Source organism: Lepidochelys kempii, chromosome 28 (assembly GCF_965140285.1).
Source record: "Lepidochelys kempii isolate rLepKem1 chromosome 28, rLepKem1.hap1, whole genome shotgun sequence".
NCBI classification, from domain to species: Eukaryota; Metazoa; Chordata; order Testudines; family Cheloniidae; genus Lepidochelys; species Lepidochelys kempii.
The window spans coordinates 6,112,096-6,132,767 of record NC_136407.1 but is presented as its reverse complement, the minus strand read 5'-3'; the positions used below and the strand labels follow the sequence as shown (position 1 = coordinate 6,132,767).

The following is a 20,672-nucleotide window of genomic DNA, read 5'->3' as shown; positions in this document are numbered from 1 at the left end:
GTTCCAGGAGGCACTCCACAGCTGCATTCCACAGGGCCCTGGGCTGGAACCCGGAGTAGAGGGCGGGCCCGGGTTCCCCCCAAATCCTCCCAACTCCTGGTCAGACACAGGAGTCGTCGACCTGGACTGTGGGTTCAGAAAAACGGCCAAGCTGAGGGCTGCCGTGAAGCTCCAAGGCAAGCAAATCCGCCAATAAGCGCAAGACCCACCAAGGTAGAGCAGGAACTTCGTCACACTGGGTAAAAGGTTACACATCTTGTCTTGAGCAATTTTCCTCCTAACAGAAGATTTATTTTAAAAGTTATCAATTTGAATTTCCATTTGAAATAGAAATAATTACCATCTATACCGGGTCTCTATTCTCATATATGCTATTTCTCTCACATATTCCCACTCTAATTCCTTTGGAGTGAGGTTTTAATTTCCGGATTAGTCACCATTTCCGATATAGTGTGTGTGTGGGGGGGGGGGCAGGGAGAGAACTAGAAGAAAACCTGCATTATATTGTAATACTGAAAGTGATCACATAATCAGCCTCTTACATTACACTAACTTCATGTTTAATTTCATTGTCGCTGGTAACAACTTATTCAAAGATTACAAAATATAAACTTATAGGGCAGTTTTCTCTTATTTCCCATTTCCACCCAGTGAGCTTTGTGTGAAGTCACATTCTACAGTAACCTAGGAACCTTCCATTTCTGTGAGTTCATTTCTCCCTGGGTCTTCTCCCAGAAGTGTGGGTGGAAGGGGTCTCACACAACGTGGGAAGGTTGCCATCATGAGAAAAAGCCACCTGTGCTCTACTTTCACACTTTCTAATCTTCCAGAGTAGCAGGAGGCGGAAAAGTGAGACACATGCATTAGACTCTAGAGCAAAACGAAGAGACCAAACCACAGACTCGGGACTCAGCAGTCATGTATCCTGCTGTCTGAACTTGGAATCTGACACATTCCCTCATTAGCTACCATGATTTCCCCAGCATGGAAGTGCTTCTTGTCCAGTGAGGCAGCCAGATTGGAACCCATAGGCATGGGATGGCTCTGAAGGAATCAGCTGTTTCTCTCTGTGCTTCAGGAAACTTTGGATCCAAAGAATAAAAGACAGTTGTTCCCAATTGCATCCTGGCATCTTTTAGAAGTGCGATCAATGCCACTTCACTAGGGAGCAGCATTCTCAAAACAGTTTCACTGGGCCACAGGTCACCATAGCGTCCATCTCTAGGGTGAAAATCAACCACTAGTATCTGCAATTTCTATCTGAGTTCTTGTCAAATCTTTGACCTTACTTGGAGTAATTTTACACTTCTCTGGCGTAGAATTCTTCACCAACCACACAACATATCAGTAGCAATAGTGAGGTATAACTTCCCCAGGTATGCCCTTTTACTTCCTTAATCTGGTGGCACAGATTTAAAATAGGAACTAAATGCAGGTGCGCCTTAGAATCCCTGTAAGACACCAAATGTCAGGTATCTATTCAAAATACGCATCTTTCTGCAGCTCTATCACATTCAACATGGACTTCATTTCTACACGTTTGCAGCATCTCCCAGGAGTGAGCTGAACAGAAAGGTCACTTCCATCTTTCCCATCTCTACCATGATAGGGATTGCATTTCCCAAATAATAGTGAACATACATCTGATTATGAAGGAGAGATCTTCAGGAGAGACCTCCTGCAGGGCCTGGGCCACAACTGCTTTGGGAGGCAAATGCATGGGTATTTTGCTTAGTTACAAGTCATTTACTAGGGAATCCTCTTCCCAGCCCTTTAGAGAAAATATTGACCTAACCAATTGAACAATAGGGGGGATTGAGATGGTGATGAGGAATAAGGGAATCCCTCTGACTTACCCTATCTTCTTCTGTGGTTACAAAGGGTGAAATGACACTTTTCGCTATCTCTGCAATGTTCCTGCTCTTTGTTACAGTTCAATATATTTTAAGGGAGGAAAATGGTAGTAAAAGTATCTGCTCTCCAGCACAACCTGAAGCAACATCAGAGCAACTGGGAATGAAACCATTTGTTCCCAAAGGGGGAACTTGATGACCAACAATTGATTTGAAATGGGAGAACAGTATAACTGGGATGCTCAGGGTTTGTTTAGACTAGGAAAAGTGATGGAGTTTAGGTTAGGTCACGGGGAAAGCTACTGCCAACCACTGCACCTCAGCTGCATCTGCTCTACAACTATAATTGTCTTTTTACACCAAGATCACTAACGTGAGCAGCCAACGCCATGTACAGTCCTAGTGGATGTACGGCACGGTTAGTTTTTGCCTCAGTGTAGCTTGTTGGGAATCAAACCTCTCTCTCCCACCTAGAGCTGAAGAATGGTCCGTGCTGGAGGGTCCTCTATGATGAGATAACTGGCTCTGTGGACATGGGGAAAGTGGTGGAGATGATATATCTTTACTTTAGCAAAGCTTTTGATACGGTCCCCCACAGTGTTCTTGCCAGCAAGTTAAAAAAGTATGGATTGGATGAATGGACTATAAGGTGGATAGAAAGCTGGCTAGATTGTCGGGCTCAACAGGTAGTGATCAATGGCTCCATGTCTAGTTGGCAGCTGGTATCAGGCAGAGTGCCCCAGGGGTCAGTCCTAGGGCCAGTTTTGTTCAACATCTTTATTAATGATGTGGATGATGGGATTAATTGCACCCTCAGCAAGTTCGCAGATGACAAAATGGGGAGAGAGAGGTAGATATGCTGGAGGGTAGGGATAGGGTTCAGAGTGACCGAGACAAATTAGAGAATTGGGCCAAAAGAAATCTGATGAGGATCCAACAAGGACAAGTGCAGAGTCCTGCCCTTAGGAAGGAAGAATCTTATGCATTGCTACAGGCTGCGGACCGACTGGCTAAGCAGCACTTCTGCAGAAAAGGATCTGGGGATTACAGTGGATGAGAAGCTGGGTATGAGTCAACAGTGTGCCCTCGTTGCCAAGATGGTCAATGGCATATTGGACTGTATTAGTATGAGCATTGCCAGCAGGTCGAGGGAAGTGATTATCCCCCTCCATTCGGCACTGGTGAGGCCACACCTGGAGTATTGCATCGAGTTTTGGTCCCCCCCACTACAGATGGGATGTGGACAAATTAGAGAAAGTCCAGCGGCGGGCAAAGAAAATCATTAGGGGGCTGGGGCACATGACTTACGAGGAGAGGGTGACGGAACTGGGGTTATTTAGTCTGCAGAAGAGAAGAGTGAGGGGGCATTTGATAACAGCCTTCAACTACCTGAAGGGTGGTTCCAAAGAGGATGGAGCTAGGCTGTTCTCAGTGGTGGCAGATGACAGAACAAGGAGCAATGGTCTCAAGTTGCAGTGGAGGAGGTCTAGATTGGATATTAGGAAACACTATTTCACTAGAAGGGTGGTGAAGCACTGGAATGGGTTACCTAGGGAGGTGGTGGAATCTCCATTCTTAGAGGTTTTTAAGGCCCGGCTTGACAAAGCCTTGGCTGGGATGATTTAGTGGGTGTTGCATCTGCTTTGAGCAGGGGATTGGACTAGATGACCTCCTGAGGTCTCTTCCAACCATAATATTGTATGATTCTATGACACACTTTCCTACAACTCAATAGAAAAGATCAGAGGACTGACCCCAAAGAAGGATGAGCTGCAAAAAGCAGAAGCAGGCAACTCATCTGGGGGGAGCTGAGAAACCATGGTGAAGACGGTTGAAAGATCACTATGTGGCAATTAGCAAATGTGATTAAAAAAAAAAATCTTTGGCCAGCCCTAGTCAAGACATTTATTACAGTTCTCTCTCATGTGGATTTTCTGATGTCTAATAAGGTTTGAACTCTGATTGAAGTTTTTCCCACACTCAGAGCATGTGTACGGTGTGTCTCCTGTGTGGATTCTACGATGTGATATAAGATTTGCGCTCTGATTGAAGCTTTTTCCACATTCAGAGCACGTGTAGGGCATCTCCCCTGTGTGGATTCGCTGATGTGTGATAAGCTGTGAGCTCCGATTAAAGCATTTCCCGCACTCAGAGCACGTGTAGGGTTTCTCTCCTGTGTGGATTCTCCAATGTCTGACAAGGTGTGAGTGCTGACTGAAGCTTTTCCCACACTCAGAGCACGTGTAGGGCATCTCCCCTGTGTGGATTCGCTGATGTGAGATGAGGGCTGAACTATCAATGAAGCATTTCCCACACTCAGAGCATCCATAAGGTCTCTCACCTGTGTGGATTCTCCTATGTGTGATAAGGTGTGAGCTCCGATTGAAGCGTTTCCCACACTCAGAGCATCCATAAGGTTTCTCACCTGTGTGGATTCTCCTATGTGTGATAAGGGCAGAGTTCTGATGAAAGCTTTTCCCACACTCGGAGCATGTGTAGGGCATCTCTCCTGTGTGGATTCGCTGATGTGAGATGAGGGCTGAACTATCAATGAAGCGTTTCCCACACTCAGAGCATCCATAAGGTTTCTCACCCGTGTGGACTGTCTGATGTGTGATAAGGTGTGAGCTCCGACTGAAGCTTTTCCCACACTCAGAGCACGTGTAGGGTGTCTCTCCCGTGTGGATTCTACGATGTGTGATAAGGTTTGAGTTCCGATTGAAGTGTTTCCCGCACTCAGCGCACGTGTAGGCTCTCTCTCCTGTGTGGATTCGAAGATGTGTGATAAGGTGTGAGTGCTGATTAAAGCTTTTCCCACACTCAGAGCACGAGAAGGGCGTCTCTCCTGTGTGGATTCTACGATGTGTGATAAGGTGTGAGTGCCGACTAAAGCTTTTCCCACACTCAGAGCATGTGTAGGGCCTCTCTCCTGTGTGGATTCGCTGATGCGAGATGAGGGTTGAACTATCAATGAAGTGTTTCCCACACTCAGAACATCCATAAGGTTTCTCACCCGTGTGGATTCTCCGATGTGTGATAAGGGCAGAGCTTCGATTGAAGCTTTTCCCGCACTCAGAGCAGGTGTAGGGTTTCTCTCCAGTGTGGGTTCTCCAATGTGTGATAAGGGCTGAACTCCGACTGAAGCTTTTCCCGCACTCAGAGCAGGTGTAGGGTTTCTCTCCTCTGTGCATTCTCTGGTGTGTGATAAGGTGTGAACTCCCATTGAAGCTTTTCCCACACTCATGGCATGTGTAACGTGTCTCTTCCAAGTTGATTCTCTTGTGTGTAATAAGGTCTGAGTGGCAAGTGAAGTTTTCCTCTGGCCTCTGCCGAGTCTCACACGCTTTTTCTTTTTCTGGGAGTCCACAACTCCCGGAAACATTCCCTTTGGATCTTCCTGAGAATGTCAAATGTGGTTCTACTTGGTCAGCATCTTCCTGCTGGGGTTTCTCCTCCTCATTCTCACTCACCATCCCATCACCTGATGGGAGACAGAGAGAATACAGACATAGGTCACTCCCTGCACCGAAGAGAAAGAAAATCTCAGAGAAAGGTATGGAAAAAGGGATGAACAAACCAAAATATATGCGGGAGAGATCAAACCTATCTGGAGCTGATTTTTCCCAAACCTTTCCCCAGAGGAGAGAGGAAGGGATTACCTTTGGTCCGCATCTCACCAGAACACTCAGGGGAAAGCTACATTGGGGAGGGACCTGCTGCCAGTTGTCAAAGTATAGGTGGGAAGCCATAAGTGACCTCTGCCTAATGATTCCACATCTGCAGGGAACAATCCTGAACTTGGAGAGCTCACAAGATCTTTGTAGGGCATCCCAAGTATTCACGGACAGTTTTTGGGTTGGTTTAACCAATTCCTCACCTGCGCAGGCAGCTCTCAGGAGCACTTCTTTCTCAGAGCCGTGGAGGTCTGGGACCCATGGCTCTTCCCCTTGTTCCAGCTGTGAGATCACATCAGGTTTGGAAATTGGAAACCCTACTCAAGGCAAAGAAAACAAGGAAGGTCAGTGGAATTTGTCAGATACTTGTCACAAAGAATATTCCTTGGTTTTAAGACCAGCTCATTTTTAAGCAGTAACATCCCAAGGCCAGCTTCCTTGGCTCAAAGTGTCAGGAGAGTTATTATTATTATAAATCATATTCATTATCTTAGTGCCTAAGAACCAACTAAAAGTGGGTCCCCATTCTGCTAGGCACAGTACAAACACAGAATAGTAGACGGCCTATTCCTGGAAGAATTTACAATCTAAATAGACAAGACAGACACAGAATGGGGGAAGGGATAGAACCCACTGTGAGAATATAGATATTCAGGCCTGCCTGTAAAGCCTACACTTTAAGAACTTAGATGTATTTTTATCACTTAGCAAGTTACAGGGGTATAAAAACAAAGAATCAAAATCAGTCTGCTTGTGTATGGGCCTTCTACTAAATACTAAATACTGATACTAAACTGGGAGGAGTGGTAGATACGCTTGAGGGGAGGGATAGGATACAGAAAGACCTAGACAAATTGGAGGATTGGGCCAAAAGAAATCTGATGAGGTTCAATAAGGATAAGTGCAGGGTCCTGCACTTAGGACGGAAGAACCCAATGCACAGCTACAGACTAGGGACCGAATGGCTAGGCAGCAGTTCTGCGGAAAAGGACCTAGGGGTGACAGTGGACAAGAAGCTGGATATGAGTCAGCAGTGTGCCCTTGTTGCCAAGAAGGCCAATGGCATTTTGGGATGTATAAGTAGGGGCATAGCGAGCAGATCGAGGGACGTGATCGTTCCCCTCTATTCGACATTGGTGAGGCCTCATCTGGAGTACTGTGTCCAGTTTTGGGCCCCACACTTCAAGAAGGATATGGATAAATTGGAGAGAGTCCAGCGAAGGGCAACAAAAATGATTAGGGGACTGGAACACATGAGTTATGAGGAGAGGCTGAGGGAGCTGGGATTGTTTAGCCTGCAGAAGAGAAGAATGAGGGGGGATTTGATAGCTGCTTTCAACTACCTGAAAGGGGGTTCCGAAGAGGGTGGATCTAGACTGTTCTCAGTGGTACCAGATGACAGAACGAGGAGTAATGGTCTCAAGTTGCAGTGGGGAAGGTTTAGATTGGATATTAGGAAAAACTTTTTCACTAAGAGGGTGGTGAAACACTGGAATGCGTTACCTAGGGAGGTGGTAGAATCTCCTTCCTTAGAGGTTTTTAGGGTCAGGCTTAACAAAGCCCTGGCTGGGATGATTTAACTGGGAATTGGTCCTGCTTCGAGCAGGGGGTTGGACTAGATGACCTTCTGGGGTCCCTTCCAACCCTGATATTCTATGATTCTATGATTCTCTCACTAGGATAGTCTGAGGCCTTGCTCTTAGGCGAAGGCCTTTGGCTAAGCAGCAGGGGCAGCCATAATCTGAGAAGCACACAGTCACATCATTACATCCCAAACCAGTCACATTGAAATAGGGTGGTATTGGGTTGTTAGACGATCCTGTCCTAATAGTTCCCATCACCACCAGATAAAGAAACGGATCTTAAAATGGTTAAAGAAAACTTCGTTTGATAGCATCCTGTCTGGCAAGAAATCACTTATTAATGGTTCTGGTTGTGAAACCCTCATTTCTGTATTGCTTTATATTTATGTCCCACACTTTTCTATTGTTAACCTGTCTGGTTCTCTAATTGTTTCTGTCTGCTGTATAATTAATTTTGCTAGGTGTAAGTTAATTAGGCTAGTGGGATATAATTGGTTAGAGAATTATATTACAATATGTTAGGATTGGTTAGTTAAATTTCAGTACAATGATTGGTTAAGATATAGATGAGAATATTACTATATGAACTGGAGGGGAAAGGGAAATTGGAATCATGTTTGTTAAGGGAGGGAACAGGGACACAAGCAAAGCTCTGCGGCATCAGAGCTGGGAAGAGGGACACAGGGTAAACGCTCTGCAGTGTCAGAGCTGGGAAGGGATACACGGGGTGAATGCTCTGTGGCATCAGAGCTGGAAAGGGAACAATGGGGAACAGACTCTTTAGGCATATAGACATAAACCCAAGCGGTGTGAAGGGCTTTGGAATATGGAGTATTCCAAATATGGAGTATTGCTTAGAAACTAACCCCAATAAACCTTGCATAATCTGCACTTCGGACTTCTGGTCATTTGCTGATTGCTGTCTGCGTGACAAGAACCAAGAAAGTGGGAGGCTGAAGGGAAAGCCCTCTAACAAAATGATCACGACCTGAAAACCAAGAGGTAAGCCTTTAAGGAAGATTTTAATACACTTTGGAATGGATCAGGGATTCCCACGAGGACTGATGAGTGGGCGATGGTAAATACGCATTCAGATCCCTTTCTTGTTTTATATCTTTTCCCTGTAAGGCACGCTGACATGGATCCTTAGGATCTGTGCAATGCCCTGGCTTTTAAACAGTCCTTGGGAGTTGCCCCTTGAGTGCACTAGACCCCCAAGGGGTCCCACTCTTCCACAAGGATGGGCCGTGGAGCTTCAACACCAGAGACTGAGCCTCTGGCTTCAACGCTTCCCTCCAAGGAGCCTGGAGGGAAGACAGCTTGCGGCTACTGCAGATGGGGAGAGGGGGGACAAGACTCTCTCCAAATTCTCACTCCTGTTGACCCCGACTTGATTTTATGATCTATGACCTAGTCAAGGAGTGGGCAAACTTTTTGGCCCAAGGGCCACATCTGGGTGTGGAAATTGTATGGCAGGCCACGAATGCTCACGAAATTGGGGGTTGGCGTGTGGGAGGGAGTGAGAGCTCTGGCTGGGGGTGTGGCTCAGGGGTAGAGCCAGAAATGAGGAGTTCAGGGTATGGGAGCGGGTTCCGGGCTGGGACAGGGGGTTGGGGTTTGGAGAGGGGTACAGCTCCGGCTGGTGGATGCGGTCCCTGGGGTGGGGCTAAGGATGTGGGGTTAGGGGTGCAAGAGGGTGCTCCGCGCTGGGACAGAGGGGTTAGGCGGGTGGGAGGGGGATCAGGGCTGGGGCAGGGTGTTGCGAAGCAGGAGGGGGTCAGACTCCTGTTGGCGCTTTCCTGAAGCAGCTCCTGGAAGCAGCGGCATCTCCCCCCTCCAGCTCCTACACGGAGGGTCGGCCAGTCAGCTCCCATTGGTCGCAGTTCCCGACCAATGGGAGTTGTGGAGGTGGTGCTTGGGGTGGGCACAGTGTGTGGAGACCCCTGGCTGCCCCTATGTGTAGGCTGGAGCGAGGACATGCTGGTGCTTCCAGGAGCTGTGCGGAGCCAGACCACATGTGGAGCGGGGCAAGCCCCTAACCCTGCTCCCCGGCCGGAGTGCCAGAATGGGGCAAGCCATTGCCCCTGCTCTCCAGGGCAAGACCCTCTTTACCATATTTATCTTAGTCTAATCGTTATGTGTATTGATCCTTGCCTACGATTTCAATTATAACCGTCTGTATTAAATCAAGTTTCTGTCTGTTTCACCAAATTCCATCTTCTTAATTAACTTTGAGTAGCCATGGACAAGGGCAAGTTGTACCCCAATACGTAATCTTATAGGTGTAAAAAAGGTACAGGCTACAGTACCACCCTGTGACATCATCAGCGTGCCCATTTGTGCCTGGGTAGCGGCTCTGCTATGGTAGGGAGGAATGCAGCAAGGACTCAGGATCGGTGGCCGGGGTCGCTGTGCATAGAGATGGGGAGGTTATATGGGGAGGGGGGTAATGAGAGAGGGAGGTCAAGAGTTAAAATAATATTTGGGGCAAAAAATGTATAATGAAGTGAAACTGAACAGAAATAAAACTGGAGTGTAGGCTCTAAACCAACAAGGCTTGGGTAGGGATTTGGGGTCTGGGATCCCCCACAGCTCTATATCCCAAAATCTCCCTCCCACTGACCCAACCAGCCCACTTCCTGGGTGCCCTTCCTCCACACTCCTCTCCCCTTCTTCCCATTACTCTCAGCCATCACCACCTTCCAGCACCTTCGGAGCTTCTTGTGTTCCCTCCTCGTCACTCACTACCTCATCCCTCCCTGATGGTTCTTAGCTCTAATCCTGCACACACCTTCCCCATCTCCTAGCACCCCAGAACTATCTACTCCCCCCCTTCTCCTCCCCTCCCACAGCTCTGTTCTCTCTTCACCCATGGGGTCCTGAATGTCAACATTATACGCTCTCCTATCAAAAGAGGAGCTCATCTGACTGTCACACAAGCCATGCATGAGCCATACACCTATTTACTCAATTTAGAATTCTACAGGTGGCATATTTTCCTCTTAAAATGAGGAAAAGACATGAAAGCTACAGTTATTAATGTCATTATTAATGTGTCCAATAAGGATATATAAAATGCAATTTTTAAATGACTGATGGTACCAAAAGGCACATGTCCAAAAAAGTTTCTAGTGGGTGGGAGATAAGGCAAAAAAGGGGGGCAAGGACACTTGTCAAAACTTGTATGAGGAATAAAGGTATAAAGTTATTACTACTCAGGTTCTTTAGAGACCCCACAGCTTCTAATAGCCCAGGGGACAGGACTCCTTACCCAGCAAGACCACTGTCTCATAGTTCTCCTGCATGATATCTCTGTAGAGGGCTCTCTGAGTGGGGTCCAGCAGAGCCCCCTCTTCCCTGGTGAAATACACAGCCACCTCCTCGAAAGTCACCGGCCCCTGAAAGAGCAAGAGTCCCACATTCAGTACTTGCTTCCCCACTCACAGCCCCACTATTCACGGAACAGCAGCGCCAGGTAAATGGAAGCTCCGGGAGGCACATGTTAACAGAGTCCCACCCCATCTTGCTTAGAGCAGCCAGGATACTTCACAGGGTAGAAAGAGAGAACCTTTGTGTCTCCCAGCTGACAGATGGAGGCAGGGTCTTCACATTTATCACATAGCTACTAGTCAGAGCTTGATAGAGGAGATGGAGCTGTCTCTGGACCGTGCTGGTGGCTCCCTGGGAACTGAGTTTGGAACAAAGGGGTCCTGCCATATGGAACAGGTACATAAGGTGGGGTGTGACATCATCTCTTGGCCTCATTCCCCACACAAGAGAACTCCTGGAAACACCTAAGGAAGAAAGACTGAACTGGGGGAAGTGCTGGTCCCAGGGTAAAGGGATTTCTAGCTTGTGTATGAAAACTTGGTGGACTGCTTGTATCATCAGTCAGGGTGAGAAACTGTGAATTCAGATTCTATCCATCTAGCACGTTAGGCTTAGTTAGTTTGAGTTTTTGGTTATTTGCTAAGTAATCTACTTTGATTTCTTTGCTCTCACTTATAATTGTTGGGGATATGTTAGGGTTAAGTAAAAGACCTGGGAAGCTGCTAATGTGCTGACATGGCATTAGGGGACAAAGACATAAGGAGGCAGTAATTCTTTGCTTAATAAATAAGGTGCCATATTTTTGCTTTCCCTGTTGCTTGTAAGAATTGATAAGGATGCAGCTGCATGAGAAATCTAGTTGTCGGAATGAATGCCCTTCATGTGAAAGAAGGTAAAATAAATGTTATCTCTCCCTCCCTTCCTTTCCCAGCTACATAAACAAGCCCTGGTTTATGGCCCCTTCCTCCCTCCCCTGAGAATTGCTCATTGCCCCTTCCTCCGTCCTCTGAGAACTGCTGATTAAGGAAATTTGTGGCAAGACATTATTGCAAAGAACTGTATTTTCAAGGTAAAAATGCCTGTATGACATGCGTAATGCTGTGAATAATAGATAGGGGTGGGTATACTAATAGTATGGGTGTTTCTATTACTTAATAAGGGTTTTGGGGGTGTTGTAACAGATATAGGCATTTACATACTAATTTAGATAAAAGGAGTGTGACGTAAGTAATCCAGCGCTTACTCGATAATTGGGTCGAGGGGAACAGGTATCGCAATAAAGAAGCCTGTACTCATATCCGCCTCCAGGTCAATCTGCTCCTTTTTTCTTCTAACAATAATCACGTAAAATCTATCTTTCTGTAGTTAATAAAAACTTGTGTTATGCTTTATCTTAACCAGTGTATTTTGAGTGAAGTGTCTGGGGAAAATGTCAGCTTGGTTAGCACAAGCTTGTTGTGCATATCTTTCCCACATCAAGGGGAAGGCAAACTATCTTACTGAGCTTACATTATAGAGATCCCTGTGCACTATAAGATGGTATAATTCTGGATTTATACTACAGCAGGTATGCAAAGTTGGGGAGCTGGGAAATTGGCTGTTGTCTTCTATCTGTCATTGAGTGACTTAGGTAAAGCACTCAGGTAGCTTAGTTAGGTGTATGGTGCCACCTGCTGTCATGTTGGGTGATAACAGGTCCTGGAGAGGCTGGCTGAATCTCCAGCAAAGCAGTGTGAGAAGGGCCAGACCAGCTTGAGGGTTAGAAGGCACAGCAGTTCCCATAAGCACCCCAGACTGCACCCTGGGGGTGACAACCCATCACACCCTACATTACACAAGTCTCAGCAGGTTTGTCACATCCTGTCCCCTCCCTTTCTCCACCCTAGATATTTCCTGCCTCCCACCACCTCTAGCAGCTCCCACCCTCCTATGCCTGTACTGCTCCTCTCCCTCCAAGCAGAACCCACCACCAGCTCCCTGATAATCTCTTACCTGAGCCAGCTCCATTGCAGCCATTTCCTTCCCCCTGGGAGGATGGGATGATCTGGAGCGAAACGTGGACGTTACTCTGTAGCCTGACAGGGTGAGAAGGGCAATGTGAGAGAATTCAGACGGGGCTTTTGTCCATTCCACATGCCGATTCCCCCCAGGATTTTTCCCTGCTAATGGACATTCTAGGTTCTGCCACACTGTGAAGCACAGAGTGACCTTATTCCAGTGCAGGCCTAGCCCCCTCCCACCAGGGTGTAACCCGCTGAGACAGGGCGAAACCCTGCCAGTAACAAAGTCTCTCTGTTACACTTATGCTCAAATAAATTTGTTAGTCTCTAAGGTGCCACAGTACTCCTTTTCTTTTTGCGGATACAGACTAACACAGCTGCTACTCTGAAACTTATTAAGTCTGTGGACAATACCAAGCTGGGAGGGGTTGCAAGTGCTTTGGAGGATAGGATTAAAATTCAAAATTATCTGGACAAACCGGAGAAATGGTATGAAGTAAGTAGGATGAAATTCAATAAAGAGAAATGCAAAGTACTCCACTTAGGAAGGAAAAATCAGTTGCACACATTCAAAATGGGAAATGACTACCCAGGAAGGAGTACTGCGGAAAGGGATCTGGGGTGTCATAGTGGATCATAAGCTAAATATAAGTCACTGTTGCAAAAAAAAAAAAAGGAAACATCAGTCTGGAAAGTATTAGCAGGAGTGTTGTAAGCAAGACACGAGAAGTAATTATTCCACTCTACTCCGTGTTGATTAGGCCTCAACTGGAGTACTGTGTCCAGTTCTGGGTGCCACATTTCAGGAAAGATGTGAACAAATGGGAGAAATTCCAGAGCAAAGCAACAAAAATGATTAAAGGTTTAGAAAACATGACCTTTGAGGGAAGATCGACAAAACTGGGTTTGTTTAGTCTGGAGAAGAGAAGACAGAGGGGACATGATCACAGTTTTCAAGTAAATAAATGGTTATTACAAGGAGGGAGAAAAATTGTTCTTCTTAACCCCTGCGGATAGGACAAGAAGCAATGGGCTTAAATTACAGCAAGGGTGGTTTAGATTGGACATTAGGGAAAACTTCCTAACTGTCAGAGTGGTTAAGCACTGGAATAAATGATCTAGGGATGTTGTGGAATCTCCATCATTGGGGATTTTTAAGAGCAGGCTGGACAAATAACTGTCAGGGATGGTCTAGATTAAATATTTAGTCCAGCCTTGTGTTCAGGGGACTGGGCTAGGTAACCTTTCAAGGTCCCTTACAGTTCTATGAAACAAAGGACAGAGAAGAACAGAATCCAAGGAGTCGCTTTGGGGGATTCTCCCTGTCATTGTCCCCAAGGCAGCTGTCTCAGAGTTATAAAGTTGTTTGATACTCCAGCCTTTATACAGTCTCTCCTAGGAGTGCCACCTTTCATGGGCTGGGCCTAGTTTTAGCTCTTGGAAAGCGTGACCCTGGGAGCTATGAGATTGGGCCTTCTTGCCTAAGCACACCTTGTTTCTTTCTGTGCCTCCCCAGTGAGTTCAAATGAGTAGAGACTCCTGATAGAGATTGTAAATCTAAGAGCAGCCCACTGTGTCAGAACAATCTATCTCAGTGGCCAATGCCACGTGCATCAGAGGGAATGAACAGAACAGGTAATCATCAAGTGATCCATCCCCTGTCACCCATTCCCAGCTTCCGGCAAACAGTGGCGAGAGACACCATTCTTGCCCATCCTGCCTGTGACACTGGCAGATGAGGTGTTCGCTCTTGCAAAAGCCCCCATGTCTTAATTGAACGGGGACAAACGCAGAGCTGGAATCAGTCTGGCTCACCTGTGTTAGTATTGTTAAAACATGTATGAGAATTATAAGAATGTGTTTAGACTTTATTAAGTCTGATTTGTGTCCATTTATTCTTTTACATAGAGACTGTCTGGTTTGGCAAATGTACATGGCTGAGGAGCATTGCTGGCATATATCACATTGGTAGATATGCAGGTGAACGAGCCTCTGATAGTGTGGCTGATGTGATTAGGCCCTATGATGGTGTCCCCTGAATAGATATGTGGACACAGTTGGCAACCGGCTTTGTTGCAAGGATAGGTTCCTGGGTTAGTGGTTCTGTTGTGTGGTTGCTGGTGAGTATTTGCTTCAGGTTGGGGGACTGTGTGTAAGCAAGGACTGGCCTGTCTCCCAAGATCTGTGAGAGTGATGGGTCGTCTTTCAGGATAGGTTGTAGATCCTTGACAATGCGTTGGAGAGGTTTTAGTTGGGGGCTGAAGGTGACGGCTAGTGGCGTTCTGTTATTTTCTTTGTTGGGCCTACCCTGTAGTAGATGACTTCTGGGTACTCTTCTGGCTCTGTCCATCTGTTTCTTCACTTCAGCAGGTGGGTATTGTAGTTGTAAGAATGCTTGATAGAGATCTTGTAGGTGTTTGTCTCTGTCTGAGGAGTTGGAGCAAATGGGGTAGTATCGTGGAGCTTGGCTGTAGACAATGGATCGTGTGGTGTGGTCTGGATGAAAGCTGGAGGCATGTAGGTAGGAATAGCGGTCAATAGGTTTCCGGTATAGGGTGGTGTTTATGTGACCATCGCTTATTAGCACCGTAGTGTCCAGGAAGTGGATCTCTTGTGTGGACTGGACCAGGCTGAGGTTGATGGTGGGATGGAAATTGTTGAAATCATGGTGGAATTCCTCCAGGGCTTCTTTTCCATGGGTCCAGATGATGAAGATGTCATCAATGTAGCGCAACTAGAGTAGGGATGTTAGGGGACGAGAGCTGAGGAAACGTTGTTCTAAGTCACCCATAAAAATGTTGGCATACTGTGGGGCCATGCGGGTACCCATAGCAGTGCCACTGATTTGGAGGTATAACATTGTCCCCAAACGTGAAATAGTTGTGACTGAGGACAAAGTCACAAAGTTCAGCCACCAGGTTTGCCGTGACATTATCGGGGATACTGTTCCTGACGGCTTGTAGTCCATCTTTGTGTGGAATGTCAGCCACATTATCAGAGGCTCGTTCACTTGCACATCTACCAATGTGATGTATGCCATCATGTACCAGCAATGTCCCTCTGCCATGTACATTGGCCAAACTGGACAGTCTCTACGTAAAAGAATAAATGGACACAAATCAGACGTCAAGTATTATAACATTCAAAAACCAGTCAGAGAACACTTCAATCTCCCTGGTCACTAGATTACAGACCTAAAAGTGGCAATTCTTCAACAAAAAAACTTCAAAAACAGACTCCAACGAGAGACTGCTGAATTGGAATTAATTTGCAAACTGGATACAATTAACTTAGGCTTGAATAAAGACTGGGAGTGGATGGGTCATTACACAAAGTAAAACTATTTCCCCATGTTTATTCCCCCCCGCCACTGTTCCTCAGATGTTCTTGTCAACTGCTGGAAATGGCCCACCTTGATTATCACTACAAAAGTCGTCCCCTGCTCCCCCCGCTGGTAATAGCTCACCTTACCTGATCACTCTCGTTATAGTGTGTATGGTAACACCCATTGTTTCATGTTCTCTGTGTATATAAAATCTCCCCACTGTATTTTCCACTGCATGCATCCGATGAAGTGGGCTGTAGCTCACGAAAGCTTGTGCTCAAATAAATTTGTTAGTCTCTAAGGTGCCACAAGTCCTCCTTTTCTTTTTGCGGATACAGACTAACACGACTGCTACTCTGAAACCTGTCTTTAGACTTTATTGAATGCTTGAGAGTCAATATCTGACTAGCTGCATCGGCTATGTAAATCACCAGACAGGAGAGAGACTTTATCTATGTGAAGTGCTGATTGGCAACAGAATGCATGACACCCTGCCTGGCAGGAAAGGTCCATCAACACCAGATAGACTATTATGGGGTGTTAAAGAAGACAAAAGACTGTTGTTGTGCTCTTGACTTCCCATTAGCTGAGTTTGCAGCTCAGAGCACGTGGCAGGAAGGGGACAAAAACCCATACAGAAGGAACTGATGATCTGTATGCTGCTTGGACTGTGGGGGGCAAAGTTTCTAGGGATAAGCAAGAGATCCCCAGCTGCTTAGCCTGGGTTAGTCCTAAAGAATATGGAGAGATTGCTTATTATAGAAGCTTCTATTACCTTTTGAAATTTAAGTCTGTAACTCATCTGAATCAAAATGATGACCTGCTTTAACTTTAAAAACAACTCTCCTTTCCTTTCAAGTAAATCTTAATAAAGGTTATTACAGGACTGGCTACAAGTGATGTCTTTGTTGGGAAATCTAAGGTTCAATTGACCTATGTAAGTGACTGGTCCTTTGGGACTGGCAGTAACCTGAACATTGCTGTGATTCATGGCATAAGGCAGTGGTTCTCAACCAGGGGTCTGGAGCCCTCTGGGGGGCCGCGAGCAGGTTGCAAGGGGGCTGCCAAGCAAGGCCAACATTAGACTCACTGTAGCCCAGGGCAGAAAGCTGAAGTCCCAGTACATGGGGCTGAAGTCTGAGGCCCTGAGCCCCACCACCTGGGGCTGAAGCCAAAGCCTAAGCAATGTTGCTTTGTGGGGGGCCCTGTAGCATGGGGCCCCAGGCAGTTACCCTGCTTGCTACCCCCTAACACCAGCCCTGGCTTTTATATGCAGAAAACCAGTTATTGTGGCCCACTTGGGCCGTGGAGTTTTTATAGCATGTTGGGGGGGCCTCAGAAAGAAAAAGGTCAAGAACCCCTGGTGTAAGGGACCATCTGTCACAAAGGTGAGCTCACCTGCATGGTGAGATCTACGGGATGACCCAAGGGGACTCTCTGTGATTCCACGTTAATACACTTACAGTGCCTGAAGCGTTTACACTGGATTCTTGATTGGTGAAATCTACATACAGACCTCACAACCAATTTGGGGTTTGTGCCCTGCTTCTTACCAGTCTGCCTGAGGCTGGTGCTCGTGCTCTCGAGTTACTGAGGACAGCGTTACAGAGAGATGGGGTGTGACTTCCCCAAGGTCACTAAGCAGTCTCTACGTCAGTGAGAGAGCCAGGAATAGACCCCGGTAACTCCAGAGCCCCATCACCCGCAGCTTGGAAAGGTCCCCAGGCCCCATTGTATTAGGCTGCAGGAAGACGTGGCTTGTCCATGGATGCACAGGCTGTCTTGGCAGGGCAGCTCAGCTGCAGTCCCTGCACACAGCTAGGGGTGTGTGTCATGGGTCAGGAGAAGTCAGTGTCCAGTCCTGTGGAGCTGTGCTCCAGCACTCACAGCTGACCCTCCATTACCAGCTGCACTGTTCAGCCAGCCCCAAGCTTCTGTGAGGCCACTGTCCCCCCAGAAAGCCTTCAGACGGGGACATGGCGCACCAATGCCAATCAGAGTGCACTAGTGTAAATTCTGCCTTTTCTAAGGGTTTGCACCAGTGCCTAAAACACCAGTGTGGCAGAGACCTTCAGTACCCACAACAGCAGTACGGTGGCACTAGAATTGGGATCTATTTCTAGCTCTGTCACGGACTGCCTGGATGACCTTGCACACGTCAAAGTTTCTCCTCCCACCTTTAGTGTCTTTACCTAGCTGCCCACTCACTGGGGGTCTCCTCTCTCTCCAGAAAAAAGAAAAGGAGGACTTGTGGCACCTTAGAGACTAACAAATTTATTTGAGCATAAGCTTTTGTGAGCTACAGCTCACTTCATCGAATGGCTGCTACTCTGAAATCTCTCTCCAGAGCTGCTCACCACTTAAATCTGTGTAGGTGTCCCCAGAGCTAAGGTAGTTCCGCTCTGGAATAGTCTTAAAAGGGTGGCTGCCAAGTCTCTTTCCCTGGAAGTTCTTAAGAACAGGCAGGACAAACCTCTGTCAGAGATAATCTACATATACTTGGTGCTCCCTCAGCCGAGAGAGGTGGACTTGATGACATCTTGAGGTCCTGTCCAGCCCTACATTTATATGATGCTATGCAATATATACGTATAAAACACAACATACAGGGAAAAAAAACCTACACAACATGTCAGGCAATTCAGGGGGGAAAAAAAAACAAAAAAACCCCACTACCCTCGACACCATGAAAAGACAGTACAAAGAGGGGGGGGGGGCAGGGAAGCAAAACAAGGCAAACTAATACACCCTAGGACAAAAGTACACAACGGAAAAGAGCTCAGCTCAAACCAACACAACACGGGCACCAAACAAGCTGAGGCAAAACTATGCAACACAACATGGTGCATCACAGTTCCAAATGGCACCATGTAAAGCAGCTCAGTGTAGAACACGACACAGCACAAAAGGGAATTATTTCAGTGTAGGCCTGGAAGGGACCTTGAGAGGTTGTCTACGCAAGCCTCCTGTGGTGAGGCAGGACCAAGTATCCCTAGACATTCCCAGACAGGTGTACCTCCAATCTGGTCTTAAAAACCTCCAGTGAAGGAAATTCCACAACCTCCCTTGGAAGCCAATGAGATGCAAACACAGACCAAAACAACGCTGTACACACAGAAGCTGGGCTTGCGGTTAAGGGGAGAGGCAAGGATTCAAACAATCTGGGTTCGGTTCCCAGTTTTGCCCCAAATTCTCCATGCGAACTTGAGCAAATTACTTCAGCTCTCTGAGTTTCAGTTTCCCCATCTGTAAAATGGAGATTAGCCTCCCACCATTTGCACGATTTAGCCTTTGAGCTTTTTGGGGCAAGGAACCTCCGTCGCTGTGGGCACGTCTACACTGCAGTTAGACACCGGCGGCCGGCCCGTGCCCGTTGACTTGGGCTCACACAGCTCAGGCTGCGGGGCTGTTGAATGGGGGTGTCGATGGTCCGGCTAGGTCTGGCCCCCTCCCACCTCGCAGGATCCTACAGCCCGGCTCCAGCCTGAGCCCAGACATCTACACTGCCATTAAACAGCCCCTTGGCCTGAGCCCGGTAAGCCTGAGTCAGCTGGCATGGGCCAGCTGTGGGTTTTAAATGACAATGTAGAGATACCCTTGGCATCTCTTCATCCCCCATCACAATGGGGACCCTGATCTTGCTCAGTATCTGTGCAGAGCCCTGCACAACAGGGGGCCTGATCTCATTTGGGGTCTCTGCAACTCCCAGCATTACAGGATCCCGGATTTTGTTTGGGGTCCCTGCAGCATCTGGCAAAATGTGGGTGCAGGATCTGTCAGGTTCTGTGCAGTGTCCAGTAGAGCGGTGGGGCATGATCTTCATCAGGGTCCGTGCAGGGCCAGGCCCAACGGGGACACAGATCTCAGAGGAGGTCTCTGAAGTGCCCAGCACAACGGAGGCCGCAGTCTGGGCCGCAGTCGTGCGCTGCCTGGCACAAGGGGGGCCGTGATCTCGGTCCAGGCCTCAGTTTTCCTGGCACAAAATGGGGGTCTGATCTCACTTGGGTCTCCGCAGCTCCAGGAACAACCAGGTCCCTGATTTTGTTTGCCGTGTCCGCAGCGCCTGGCACAATGGGGGCCTGATTTCACTTCGTGCCGATGCAGGGCCTGGGACAACAGGGGCCCGGAGCTCAGCCAGGGTCCCTGTAGCCCCCGGGCCCGACAAGGTCCCTGCTCTCGGTCGGGGTCCGTGCAGTCCCTGCCCCAGACTCGGTCAAGGTCCGTGCAGCGCCCGGCACGCGGGGGAAAGGGGGGGGGGGGATGGGAGCCCCGGGTGACGTCCCTTTCGCTGGGGAACCCCGTGGGGCGGGGGGCCAGAAGGTCACTGGCTGTGGGGCGGGGCCGGGGTCTGGGACCAGCAGGTGGGGGGGGTGGGCGGGGGGCTGCTGGGTTGGGGGGGGGGAAGTCTCCATGGGGGGGGGGCTTGCTCCTCCCTCCCCTTCCTGGGCCCCCCCCCCAGCCCAGGGGACGTGACGTGGGGGAAGGGGGGGGTCACCCCGGCCCCCCCTCGCTGCTGTGGGGACAGAAAGGGGGCAGGGCGGGAGCGGGGGGGGGATCTCAGCGCCCCCCCTCCCCCCCCGCCGCCTCTCCCCCCTCCCCGGCCACGTCCGGGCTGCGCCATTTTCCCCTCCCCCCTTCCCTCAGGTCTCCCCCCCCCGGGCTCGCTCCGGTACCTGGAGGCTGCAGCGCCGCCGCCGCCCCGCTCTGCGCATGCCCAGCGCCGGCAGCCACACAACCCGCCAACGGCCCCGCACGAGCCCGGCAGAGCCGCCGCGCGCCTTCGCAGCCGGGCTCCCCCTACGTCACTTCCGCTGCCGGGAGAGTCAGGAAGTCCCTCTGCCCCGCGGGGCCGCTCCTGCCCTGTCTGGCCCGTCCGCCGGTCTGCGCATGCCCAGAGCCTGAGGGGA

General features: G+C 48.5%; 1 protein-coding gene across 4 annotated transcripts in view; it reads right to left on the bottom strand.

The window, feature by feature from the left end:
- Positions 1-538: 538 nt before the first annotated feature.
- The window catches only part of LOC140904217 (uncharacterized), an 85,592-nt gene continuing 65,458 nt past the window's right edge, over positions 539-20,672 (bottom strand). Inside the window, exons 1-5 of one of the 4 annotated variants that reach the window (XM_073326623.2) lie at positions 20,439-20,643; positions 12,433-12,515; positions 10,382-10,508; positions 5,731-5,844; positions 539-5,373 (exon numbers count right to left, since the gene is read on the bottom strand). In XM_073326623.2, coding sequence (XP_073182724.1) covers positions 3,746-5,373; positions 5,731-5,844; positions 10,382-10,508; positions 12,433-12,456 — 1,893 coding nt within the window. In that variant the 5' untranslated portion in view covers positions 12,457-12,515; positions 20,439-20,643 and the 3' untranslated portion in view covers positions 539-3,745. Of the gene's footprint in view, positions 5,374-5,730; positions 5,845-7,976; positions 8,094-10,381; positions 10,509-12,432; positions 12,516-20,438; positions 20,644-20,672 lie in introns of those variants that run through there. The other 3 variants (XM_073326625.2, XM_073326627.2, XM_073326626.2) reach the window with 3 other exon arrangements.